The following is a 12,713-nucleotide window of genomic DNA, read 5'->3' on the forward strand; positions in this document are numbered from 1 at the left end:
AAAAACAACAAATGGAAACCATTTCTAATAAAATACTGCTTAGACATTGTTTATGTTCACAAGTCTTTAAGGCATGTGACAGTGGTTACTCTGGATTTTGTGTGGTATCTATCTAGCAAGGCAATTACTTTAAAGAGACCTGTCAGACTTTTAATTAAATATCTCAGAATAAAAGTTTTTTAGAAAAGGAAAAGAAAAGCAACAGTTAAAATGCACAGCTGCAGCAAAAGATAAGTTCAAAAGGAATCATAGAATGGCCTGAGTTGAAAAGGACCACATGATCATCCAGTTTCAACCCCCCTGCCATGTTGCAGGGCCACCAACCACCAGACCAGGCTTCCCAGAGTCACATCCAGCCTGGCCTTGAATGCCTCCAGAGATGGGGCATCCACAACCCCCTTGGGCAACCTGTTCCAGTGCATCACCACCCTCTGTGTGAAAAACTTCCTCCTGATCTCTAACCTAAACCTCAAAAGCCAGAAAAAAAGCAGAATAGATGGCCTTGTAGGTCCTTTCCTACCTTGCGATTCTATGGTTTCATTCTTTCTTTTTTAACAGATGCCACAGCTGAATTAGAAATATTCAATTAGTTAAATAATTTCTATCAACCCATTTCTACTATTTAACTATTCTTTTAAAATGTTAAGCAAAACAAACAATTCCTATAAAAACTGAAATGCTTGTAAAGTGCTAAAAAGAATTAACCGCAGATGTTCATTCTTGCTAAGCTGAATAAATACGTACCTTCTACATTTTTAACATTCACTAAGCAGTAAAATAACACAACTCAGCTTAATTTAATGTCTCTTCACAGACTCTTCACGTCTCACAGAGTTTGCACTATTTGCCAAAAATATCCAAAAAACTGTAAAGGAAGCAACATCATTTCTTGCAAATAGAGCAGTTCTAAAATATGTTTCCGTTTCAAGCTGCTTCAGAAACAAAAATATCTTTGATACTACTAAGACATATTGCATCATATCCTGATTTAAATGTGGGGTAAAACAAAAAAGATATGTCAGCATAATAGTGCAAACTTTCATTCTTTCTCTTCTCATCCCTTATTAAAACATGCTGTAAAAGAAACCACTTGCTTTTATAATCAAGCAATACTTTATCCTCAGTTCTCAGAGCACAGGAAACATGTTATGATGTTCAAGTGCAAAAAGAATTTCTCAGTACATTGTGTTTTGAAACAAAAAAAAAAAAAAAAAAGAAAAAAAAGAAAAACTCCCATTCTCATGAATAGAAGAAATTTAAGTTTTCCAGTTTGGAACTTGCCAACATGTTGCAGCAGCACAAAAATGGTTAATCCTGTGATAAAAGAAAAAATCTTCCATGCTCAGCACTGTTGAAGAGTTTCTAGTTTTAATATTACCTTAAAAATATGTTCAAAAATTCAAGTAAAAATTAGTCTTCCTTCTACACCAGATGGTGGTATAATGCACCACCAATTGTTCAGTGCAAAGGGTAGTGCTTGTTTAAAAATATGTTTAAGATAGAGTTAAGCCCAATTAGAAAGAAATCCTTAATGCTGTATTTCTGTGCAAGGATACATCAGTAATTCCTTAAGGTTCTGAAAATCAAGCGTGGTAACTTTTGGTTACATTACTACAGGAAGCCTCCAAGTAGCCTATTATCTTCATAAGTTGTGTAAAGATTCATTGCTGATAATGCACCCTAGTAGACAGAATACCAATTGAAAGCATTCCAATATTATTTTTCTATTGAACCAGGTCACTGCCATTAAGTGTGTTGAATAGCTCTTCATATAAAATGATGTTGCAAGAGTCGCAAAAAAGGTATTTGATACATGAGCTTTGTAACAAAAAAGCCTTTATTAAAAACATGAGAAAATTTCATGAAGAATAGGGACCCAGTTAAGGATTAAAACTTTCTTTGCCAGAGGAACTACTTGCTACACATAGAACTATCTACCATATACAGAATTTATAAATATATCAAGTATATTTTCATAATTCCTTAAGCATCTCTCAAACATTGAATCAGTTGTTCTGCCACAACTGATTTGCAATAATTCATTACTTCCTCTGATCATCTTACATTTAACTCTTAGTACAACAAAGGGGAAAAGGTGCAGGACACACAAGATTACCAATCAATTGAAACACTGCATGTTGTTTTCTGAAAGGAGAAGAAAAAAAAGCCAGATGGCTCCAACCAAGTCCCTAACAGAGCACTTCCCATGCCTGGCATCTTACCTCTGTCAAGGCAATACGTGCACTGAGATTCTTTTCTCAGCATGAGCCATAAAGTAAAACATTCAGTTTATTACAGCTAAACCACAGTCTATAAATTGATACTGAATAAGAATTCAAACTATGAGGAAAAGCGTAACTCTTCCGCATGAAAAAATATAACTGAACAGAAAAAGGCAACAAATTTTACAGCAGCTGGAAATGCTAGATTTAATTATTGAAGAGAAATCATGCAGAGAAGCTAGCCACCTAGAATGATTTATAACAAATGTAAAGTCATGTGAAATTCTCAGTTAATCAACAGAAATGACCAATAACAATTAGACTAACACATAATATTTCTACAGACAATGAAAATTTGAAGTAAAACTAAGCAGTGAAGAGGACAGTGCCAGACAATATTTGAAAACAGAGACTTTGAGGAGGTAGGTTAGTTTGTAAATTACAAAATCAGTTCAGTTTTACTGAAAAGATCACCAAAGTTGTCACTGCTCCTCACAGACTCAGAGCAAAGAACCTTTGCCTGGTTGGGAACATTTTCAGAAAATCCAGTGCTCTTCTACACATACAGTTTGTTGCACTATGAATGGTTTGGAATAGTTTCTTCACGTAAATCTTCAAGGGGAGGAGGAAAACATTACTGGAGGAATACTCATCAAACAAACACAAGCACTGAGATGTGGTATTGCCGGTCTTGGTCAAAATTTAGTAGTACCATACAACAGCAAATTAAATCTCTTGCAGAAAGATGCCTGAACACACTAGGCCTAAAACAGTTGCCAGTTTACATATTTTAAATTCTATAAATATGTATATTCACACAGCAATACATGCAGAGATTTATAAGACAGGAGGCATATCCAAGGCAATGGGCGCACCTGTCATAAATTATAAAATAAAGTCAATTAGAGAGCAAAAATTCCCTCCCCTCCTCACACTAAATCCAATTATTCTTGTAGACCAAACTGCAGCAGGCTGCACGCATAATCTAAGACACAGTGCAAATCACCATATTTTTCAAGGTCATTTATAGAAAGCAAGCTAGGTGGTAACATGAAATAAGTTGTTAGATTCCAGCATAAATAGGTTATTCTTCACTATTTTCAGCTCTACTAAAACTCAAGGTAAGAAAATACCTAAGAAACCTGTGCATCTAAATCCCAGGGACACCGTGCAAAATTTAAGGTTTTTAAGTCTAAGACTATATTTAAGACTATAACTTACATTAGAAATGCATCTATTTTTCCAATCACTGTAAAAACGTGTACCCTGCTGCCATCTCCTTAAAGAAACATGTGCAATATTGCTTCATCAGGCATGTTTGAGATTTAACAGCACTGTAAAATTTTAAGTATCTCAGCTCCCTCTGTGACCGTCCCCTATGTCAACATTCAGAGACCTACTTATAGAGGTAACAGCCAAAATGCAGGTGAAGAGAAGATTAGAAAAGGAGATAAGACTGCCTTTTGACTGAATTCAGCTTAAGAAGATCCTCTCACAGCCAGCTCCAAAATACTAGTTTCTTTCTTTTATGCAATGCTAGCTTAGAAGACATATCAAATTGGCTTGCTCATAATTCACTAAGCTATGCATATTATCTCCTACCAAATAATGCACCACTAGGCAGTCAAGACAATGACTTGTCTTTGCTTACAGCTCAGCAGTCTGGACAAAGAGCTCAGCAGAGAAGGCAGGAGATTACATCCTGCTTCGCAGAAGATGAACATTTCTCATGCGAAGGAGCTTCTAGAATGCAGGGCTTCAGAAGCAAAGGAATTCTGCAGTGCAAATGGAGACAAACTCCCACCAAAAAGAAGGAAGAGAAAAATATCCAAGTAAAGATGAGAGATGCCCTTCAGACATGGAAGTGGATGTGCAGATGTTGTTGCTATTCAAGACACTAAGTTCCTCAAAGAGAAAGATCTGCCTTGAAAAGATATAGGGATAGATATAATGATTTCTATTCAGATTTCTTCAATCTAAATCTATCTCACTTATGAACTCAGAATTTCCTCTATATTTGAAGTAATAGCTCAAATGCAAATAGTATGCTAAAAACTCTTTCTTTGGAGACTCTTCAGGTGGCTTTGGTCATTCTACACTTTTGGAAGTGTACAAATCACCCACGTTTAACTTGTGGCCTGCAGACCACATATATACATGTATATATGTATAAACAGCACCAAAAAGATTTTATGATTTGTGAAATGAAATCAAGTAATTCACAGAATTGGCTAATTTGTGCCAAAACACGAAGATTAAAAATGGCTCAGATTCATCCTTGAAAGTAGCTTTTCACAAATGAGTTAAATATGTGTCTTCAAGGTGAAAATCAACTTATTTGTGCTATGTTTCAAACCATAACAGCATTTGAAATGAAACTTAAGTTGTGGCAAATACTTGCATTCATTTTAATCCACTGGCTAAATACAGCCCAGAGAACAGCAAAAAATGAGCTTTCAGTTTTGACAGAGAAATTTAGAATAGGTTTCAGCACTACCAAAAAATCATCAACTTTGTTGTTTATTTGCCACTCCACTGCCAGTCAGCATAAATACATTACTGGATAATTTTCAAACAGAACATGTACAGTTGCAATCGGATATTCAAACTTAAAAATCCGGTCGTTTCTTCATTAGAGCTTTATAAGACCTATCTTACCAAAGAAAAATTTCTCTTGCTTCACAATTATGCTCTATTCACATAATTGCTTTTTAGCAGTATGTACATTGGTGAAAAACTATTTTCAAAGATTAAGTATAGAAAGAGTAACATTTCATCAAAAATCTTATATATATATATATATAAATATATATATATATATAATCATCTTTGTCACAACTTTTTGAAAAGGGATAATTAAAACAACATAGCAGCAAGAACATTACAGATCTTGAAAAAGAAATCTGGGAGTTGGATTTCTGCTGACTCAGTGTTACTGGAGAGTATTTCGTAGGTGATCCGAAACAACAGAAATGCAAGTAAAAATGAACAAATGGACAACAGTTCACAGAATCATAGGGGTTGAAAGGGACTTCCAGAGATCATCAAGTCCAACCCCCTGCCAAAGCAGGTTTCCTACACCAGGTTCTCACCACATTTCTTAGTTGTCCATCACTCATCAAGACTCATTTCTTTTCTCCCACTGCACAGGTGGCAAAGCTTGCTTCTGATCTGATATACCGACTTTAATCCTAAGCATTTTTAAACTGGTTGCATCTTTCCAACTAGTAATTATCACAATCCCAAAGTGTTTTAAAATGAAATAAGAAATACATCAGTACATATTTTTCCTCAAGGCTAAATGTTATAAAATCACACTGCTTCCCCCAAAAAATAGTTGATCCATTTAATCTTTTCTGCTCACTTTTTTCAACTCTGAGAGCAGGGAAATTCCTCACTTTAGATATTAACAGTACAAAAAATGACATGAGTGTTAAGACTCATGACATCAGGACATCAATATCAATACCTATCAACCATATTACAAGGCATGTCTGCATCCCAACACAGTATAGGTCTGTTCTCATTAAGTGATGGAATGGCTTCAATCAAGCCTATTTCTAGATGCAATAGAAAGTAAGGAAAGTACACCTCAGCATTATTTTAAAAGGACCACCATGGCTAAAGCGTACCACGGCGCTAAAAAGAAGCTGAGAACACTAGCATGAAAACCAGACCGGCCCATGGATACAACGTGGCATGCAGAAACTTTTGACTATTGATATGATACCTGCAAATTCTAATTAATGTAACTAACAGCCCCCCCTTAACACACACACACATGCACAAAAGCAACCCACACATCACCGTAATGTTGAGTGAAGTCTGCCACAGATATTAATAATGATAACTCCACATGACACCACTACTGAAGCATTTGGAAGAATCATATAGTTGTACATCTTGATTTTTACACATCTACAGAAATTATGCTTGATCTTAACTTTTTTGCAACACAGTAACAAGACTAAACTCAATGCCAGTTCCTGTTTAAGTTCAGCCTGAAGAACTGAACATTTTGCTTGATCCATCACATTGTCCTAGATAGTTAAACTACAGCAAAACTCAGAGCTGTATTAATAACTTCTGATTAATTAATAATAATTTTGATTTATTAATAATAAATCAAGCTGACTTGATGCACAGTGTAAATTTCTTCTAGAGATTATAAAAAGGTTTTCCAACACTGAAGTAAGGTTATAATAGTGAAGTTGTCATTGAAGTACTGTATTCATTGGTAGCCTGTATTTATATGATAGAGCCCTATATTCCACACATTTCCCACATATTCATACACCTTTGTGTACGGATTGCATCCGAAGGAAAAAACTGAGCTGTTTATCATTCAGGGAGTTTCTGCCTAAATTCAGAGCAAAAGATGTCAAGTATGTCCCAGTCCAATGATTATTAGGGAACGAAGTAAAAAGATGCACTTTTCATCTCCACAGGACTGTCGCCAAACCCTTGATGTAATAAATGAAACACGCCTGCTATTTCACCACTGCAAAATGGTACTGTAGATATCTTACAACATCTCTGTTTGCAGGAGGGGGTAACTAGCTCTAGATGAAGTGCAGATATGTTATTAAACAACGCACAGCTTGAATCCTGGGGCCAACATAGATGACCTTTAGAACATAAGCAGTGTCTAAGGCAAATATGCTTTCATCTTTGGGGAGTATTTTTTCAAGAAAAGATTTAAGAGAAAAACAGTTTAGGAATACGTTAAACATAAATGTGCCTTCAATCCCTTAATGCTTTATTTTGAAAACAAAACCACAAGTAGTATCACATGTCAGAAGAAAGACTAAGTACTTTTTAAGCAGAGTATTAGCAAATTTAGTTAGATTTAACTTCATTTTCATTAAAACATCCCAGTACATAGAAAGGAGCTAAATGAAGTAACTAAGATCCAAAATTGGAGGTATGACTAATGTGATTCTGAAAAAAAGTCTCGAATGTTTATTACAAGCCTATAAAAACCAAGCCTTGTATTTTACGTTAGAATCCCTTAAGCAGGATGAAAATACGAAAACATAACAAACCACACTGAAGCATGTGAAATATAAGTAAAAAGGTTTTAGAGATGGATTAAGTGAAACAGCAAGCTACAGAAATAGAAAAAAGGTAATCTCTTGTCTTGTGCTTAATAGGCTGTTATCATTCATCTTCAGTAAGACTGAAGGAGTGGGGGTGCTTGGATTTGTTTTTTTCTTCCACAGTTGTACTTTGACAGTGATTCTAAACAGCTTTAACATGTCAAGTGGTATGATACAATTTCTTCCTCCACAAACCATGATTTGCAGATTCTGAGCTGCTATGCACAGCCTGGCTTTCCCTCCAGAGTTAGCAGCAAGCTATCAAAACCCACTAGGACTGCTAACCATCTTTTACAATGGAATTGCCTGGGCCTGCAACGTTGTTAAGCACTGGAACAGGCTCCCCAGAGAGTTGAGTCACCATCCCTGAGTGTGTTTAAAAACTGTCTGGATGTTGTGCTCAGGGACATAATTTAGTGGAGGGTCGTTAGAGCCAGGGTTGAATGATTAGGTTGTAGTTGGACTTGACGATCTTGAAGGTGTTTCCCAATCTGAGCAGTTCTATGATTCTATGATTAAGATACTCAATTACCATATGTTTGTTACATCAGAGGTTGTTTTGTTGTTGGTTTTTTTTTGTCATGCTTTTTGTTTTTTTTTAAAAAACAATAAACTCCTTTCTTACCTCAAACTCAGCATGCTTGTGGACATCTTCAGCTCTTTGTCGGTTCAAAATAAATTCTGCTTCATTTGCAACACGCACTATATGGTCTTTCATAGTCTGACTCAACAACCTGTGGACAGAAAATATTTAAAAGCTGCCTTAAGAGGAAGAAATCCTAAAATAATACTGTATATATATATAAATGGACTGAGCTCTGTTCTATAACACTGACTTGATTGTGTTAAGTAAATGTCATAAATAAGTATGAAAGGTAATCATCTGGCAAATAGTAAAACTTTATTTCAATAGTAAACTTAATTGAGAATCAAACAAAATGTAAATATCATAAACAATAACTTGTTTTACTTACAATACAGAAACATATTAAAATCTTTCAAGTACACACAACACATGCTAAATAAAAGTAAGTAGCTTATGCCTACAAATATCCAGAGTGAAAACCCTAATGTAACCAATACGAAGTCCAAATCAAAAGAAATGTGAATTGTACTTTTGCAGTATAGTTTTTTTCTCCAAGTACAAAATTGGAATTTTATGTTAAGTGTATACTTAAGTAATATTTTAAGGATATTATAAAATAAGGATAATACAAAATATCCTCAGTCGCACAAACAAAATGCTGAGATACACATTGTTTCAGGTTATATACAGAACAAAGTTGTAATTCAACCTGAGATTTCTGAGACCTTCATAAACCTTGCATTTGTGAATGGCAGAAGATATAACAGGTTGAATTACAACCCAATTATTCTGCGAGTTCACATATTGTTACTAAAAACATTTCCTTTTTAATTAGATACACTGGGATTCATAAAGTTAAAACTAACTATACGGAACTATACAGGAGCTACACACTGTTTTGAAAGGTACACATTTCCATAGGATTACCCAAAGATAACCAAGACAAATACTTTACTCCTGGATAGTTTATCGAAATACCTATTCTTAACCTATTCTAACTTTTCAGCACTAGCATGGAAGCAGAACATAAAATCACTTGGTTTCCTTGCACGAACAAACTAAAACACATTTCATCAAGTTCAGAGTCTAGCGAGATCCTTTCTTTAGAAAGGCAGGCTTTATTACACAGAGTCCATTCTAATGCACACAATGTCAATTTTATCACCCAGAAGTAATTTAGCTGAGCTTCAGCTTAAGCTGTTTCTACAGGTTTGGCATCTGTATGTTTGGCATCATTATTGCTCTGCTGTCGCATTTCCTATCTTGTTCATGATTCTGCAAGTCCACTTGTGGACTTATGACAAGAAATCTAGAGTCAGAAAAACACCAGGAGATGGAAACGTTCTTTGTTCATTGCTTCTCATGCTACAAGTCCAAGAAAAATGCAGAGTAAGAGCTGAATGGGACAGATCACATGATCTCAACCATTTAAGTCACTGAACCTGTTTGCATAAGGCCTTAACAAAAGATATAAGCACAATTCTTCGGGACATGACTTCAAATCTCAAACAAACTCTTCCTCGTTTGCAAAAGCAGACTATTTCATGTCATTAACTTTGAATAGTTGAACAGCCTAGTAAAAACAAGCAGTGAGACAGAATCCACGTGGGAAGTTAAAGACATACTTGCATCCTTTGTTGGGTATGGAATGACATGCTAAAACCACTAATTGATGGAATTACAGCCAAACAGATAAGATATTCTGATTTTTATTGTTAAACCAGATAAGGACACACTAGAGATAAAGCAAGAAATCTTTTTATTCTGATGTCTAACTGCAGAATGGTTATTTAGTGAACCTTCTTGGAACAAGGGAAAAAAAGACTGCAAGAGAATAATTAAAAAAAAAAATAAAAAATAGTCAGAGATAGTCAGGAAAGGAGAATAAAAGCAAGCTTTCCTATTTGCACTCCTCATAAGCCTAGCACATAAGAACTTCTCTTACATCAAAAAGAAACGCATCTTACGGGGATACACACTGATCTGACTACTCAATGTGTAAAGTGTTGGAATTAGAGCTGCAAGGCAGTTGTGGAACTCTGATATTTTACAAACATCCTGATCAATCATCAGAAAAATACAGGCAAGTCCATAGTTTGAACACATTTATGCCCAAAAAAAATACTGAAGAAAGTAAACAGTGCAGAGCCACCAGAAAGCTGCCTTGGACTTGCAAGAGTATAAACCCAAAGAGTGCTCTGAAAGGACATTCAAGAGGACACATTGATCCCTTCTTCTCTATGAAGAATAGCCATTCAGAACATGCCTCCCTAAGAGGCAAGTGAAAATTAATCTGAGGTTGCACTCACTTCTGCATCAAGAGTGACAGAAATTATGAAAATCTGAGAACAGAGTAACTGTACAATCCCTGTACACACACAGTGTGCAGCATAAATACCTTCTTGTTACTGCTATATTAATTTACTATTTAAAAGCAGATGTTACTAGAAACATTATACATAAAAAAACATTTAAGAATTCCCAGGCACTCAAAAGCGTTTTATGATTTTGCTTTCTTATAGAATCAACAAATTAATGACATATTCCCCAAAGCAAAACCTACCTTTGTCACATGCATACACTCCAAAATTATGAGCATCTCCAATAATAAAAGCTTACATTAATTTTTAACCATTAAAACAGTTCTCCCCAAAAGCTTCTGCTTGTTCATTAAGTTGCAGCAAAGCTCATATGTTTCCAGTTACATAAAAAGATGCAATTTAAATGCTTGCGCAGATGATCAAACAAAACTCAGTGAAATAAAGAACTGTTTTTAAAATGACTGTGTATGTCACACAACATCTTGGTGCACACACAAGCACAAGATAATCATGTAGTGTCAAGAACCCCACCTCATATCACTTTTCCATTTCTGAAACACATCCAGGCTACAATTTCTAATTTTAAGCACATTTCACGCGTTGCTTAAAGTCTAGCTGAATGGTCTTCTATAATTCAAACCCATGCATTAATAAAGCTGCTTCTGCTGTGAAGCAAAACAATAGCATAAGAACTCAGAACATAAATCATCGTAGCTCCCTTTTACAAAACCAGAATGGCAGGTTGCAAAAAATAGGAAGAGGAAAAAAATGTGGAAAACACTTTTTTTCCTCCTGCAAACCAAGATTTAGGTGCAGTTTCTGTATGGAAGCAGACTGTCAAAAATCAGTTCTAGTTCGGACACTACTATCTTATTTTTTTCTGAGCCATTTTTGGTCAGTTATGCATAAAGGCTAAATGTATCAGTTATCATCCATTTTTTTTCATTAATAGCTGTATTTTTCTAACTACTTTCCATTACAGTAGTTGCTCCTATGGCAACACATTCTCTAACACTCATTCCTTGAAAGTGACCGCACCATTGCAAATGAAAGACAATTGAATGGGGCAGCCTACATCTGTCCCTTATTTTCTGTTAGGAAAGTGAGTAATTGGCCAACTAGTTTGATTGCCAACAATCCCAATATTAAAAAATATTTGCATCTATTACCAGTCAGAAGTAATATCTGAAATTTAAGAGAAGCAACAGCAGGTGATGTTAAAATTCACATAGTACAGTTCCTTCTAAAAAAATACTGTAAAAATACAGATGATTACAGCATTCTAGATTTTAAACTACTATATGTTATACTTTGGAAGAATAGTACCAGTTTTATCTGGCTATTTACAGTGAGGTTTGGGGCTTTTTCTATTTGGTTAATGAAATCTTTACTGTCAAAGGATATTAGGTTGGTATGCTACCTGTCCTCTTCTTCCTCTCAGTAACTTCAGAATTCTTTGAGTAATTCCAACCAATACTTTCTTTTTTTAACAGAAGGTTGGAGTTCCTCAAAACATAATATTTAAATCCAGTGGAAAACAGTAAACCTTATAAATGTCCTTGGGGGAAAAAAAAAACCAACATCCCATAATCGAATACTGGATGATATTCCTTATCAGACTACAGAGAACCCACCCATAAGAAAAAGCTAGAGAAAAACAACAGCTTCACTAGTTCTACTTCTCCTGGGTATATTCATGAAACCATAGGTTTGGTTTAGGATTTGAAGGGGGGAGAGGGGGTGGCAAAGGGGAAGAAAAGTATTCTGTACATTTAATTAGGGCATCTTTCCAGCAAACTTTATGTGATGGCCTGCTGTTGTTGTTATCTTCTAACATCCAAATGCTGTCTGAATGCTCATTTACAGATGTATAAACATTGAAGAATACAGCACTTAGTTCTTCAGATGACCAACAAAACCGTACTTGAGAAAATTAAAACTAATAATGTCCAAGAGTCTCTTCAACTGAAAATCTGAAAGAATAATTGCTGCAGCATGCTTAGGAGGCTGATCCTTCAACCCCTGCCATGCCAAACCCATTATCACCCCAAAGGGGATAATAACTGTCATGCCTAGTCTCAAGCACAAGTACGTTTGTTAGTGCACTGACTGATACAGAAAATAAGGTCTAGCATTAGAGATGCTTCACACTAAAGTGTGCTAATGAATCAAAGCGACAGGAGAGAGTTCTAACCTTCACAGAGCAAAGGAGTTGTGTGCTAACTAAGTAGATGAAAAAAGAATCTAATGAAAAAGACATTTGTTTACTCAAAAAATAACACAAACTAGTCATCTTTTTTTCCAGTTCAGAAATAATAGCTTGAACACCTCCTGCATAAGGAGAAAAGATTATTAGATCCAGGATCCAGGATGGGGAAAAAAAAAAAAAAAAGAAGAAAGAAAAGAAAAGAAAAGAAAAGAAAAGAAAAGAAAAGAAAAGAAAAGAAAAGAAAAGAAAAGAAAAGAAAAGAAAAGAAAAGAAAAG

The 12,713-nt window shown here is 35.2% G+C and overlaps 1 protein-coding gene across 1 annotated transcript in view; it reads right to left on the reverse strand.

Annotated features, from left to right (window-relative positions):
- LRBA (LPS responsive beige-like anchor protein) overlaps window positions 1-12,713 on the reverse strand; it is a 346,581-nt gene that overhangs the window by 224,150 nt on the left and 109,718 nt on the right. Inside the window, exon 37 of the mRNA XM_015861117.2 lies at window positions 7,947-8,055. Coding sequence (XP_015716603.1) covers window positions 7,947-8,055 — 109 coding nt within the window. The remainder of the gene's footprint in view (window positions 1-7,946; window positions 8,056-12,713) is intronic.

Source organism: Coturnix japonica, chromosome 4 (assembly GCF_001577835.2).
Source record: "Coturnix japonica isolate 7356 chromosome 4, Coturnix japonica 2.1, whole genome shotgun sequence".
Classification (NCBI taxonomy): Eukaryota; Metazoa; Chordata; class Aves; order Galliformes; family Phasianidae; genus Coturnix; species Coturnix japonica.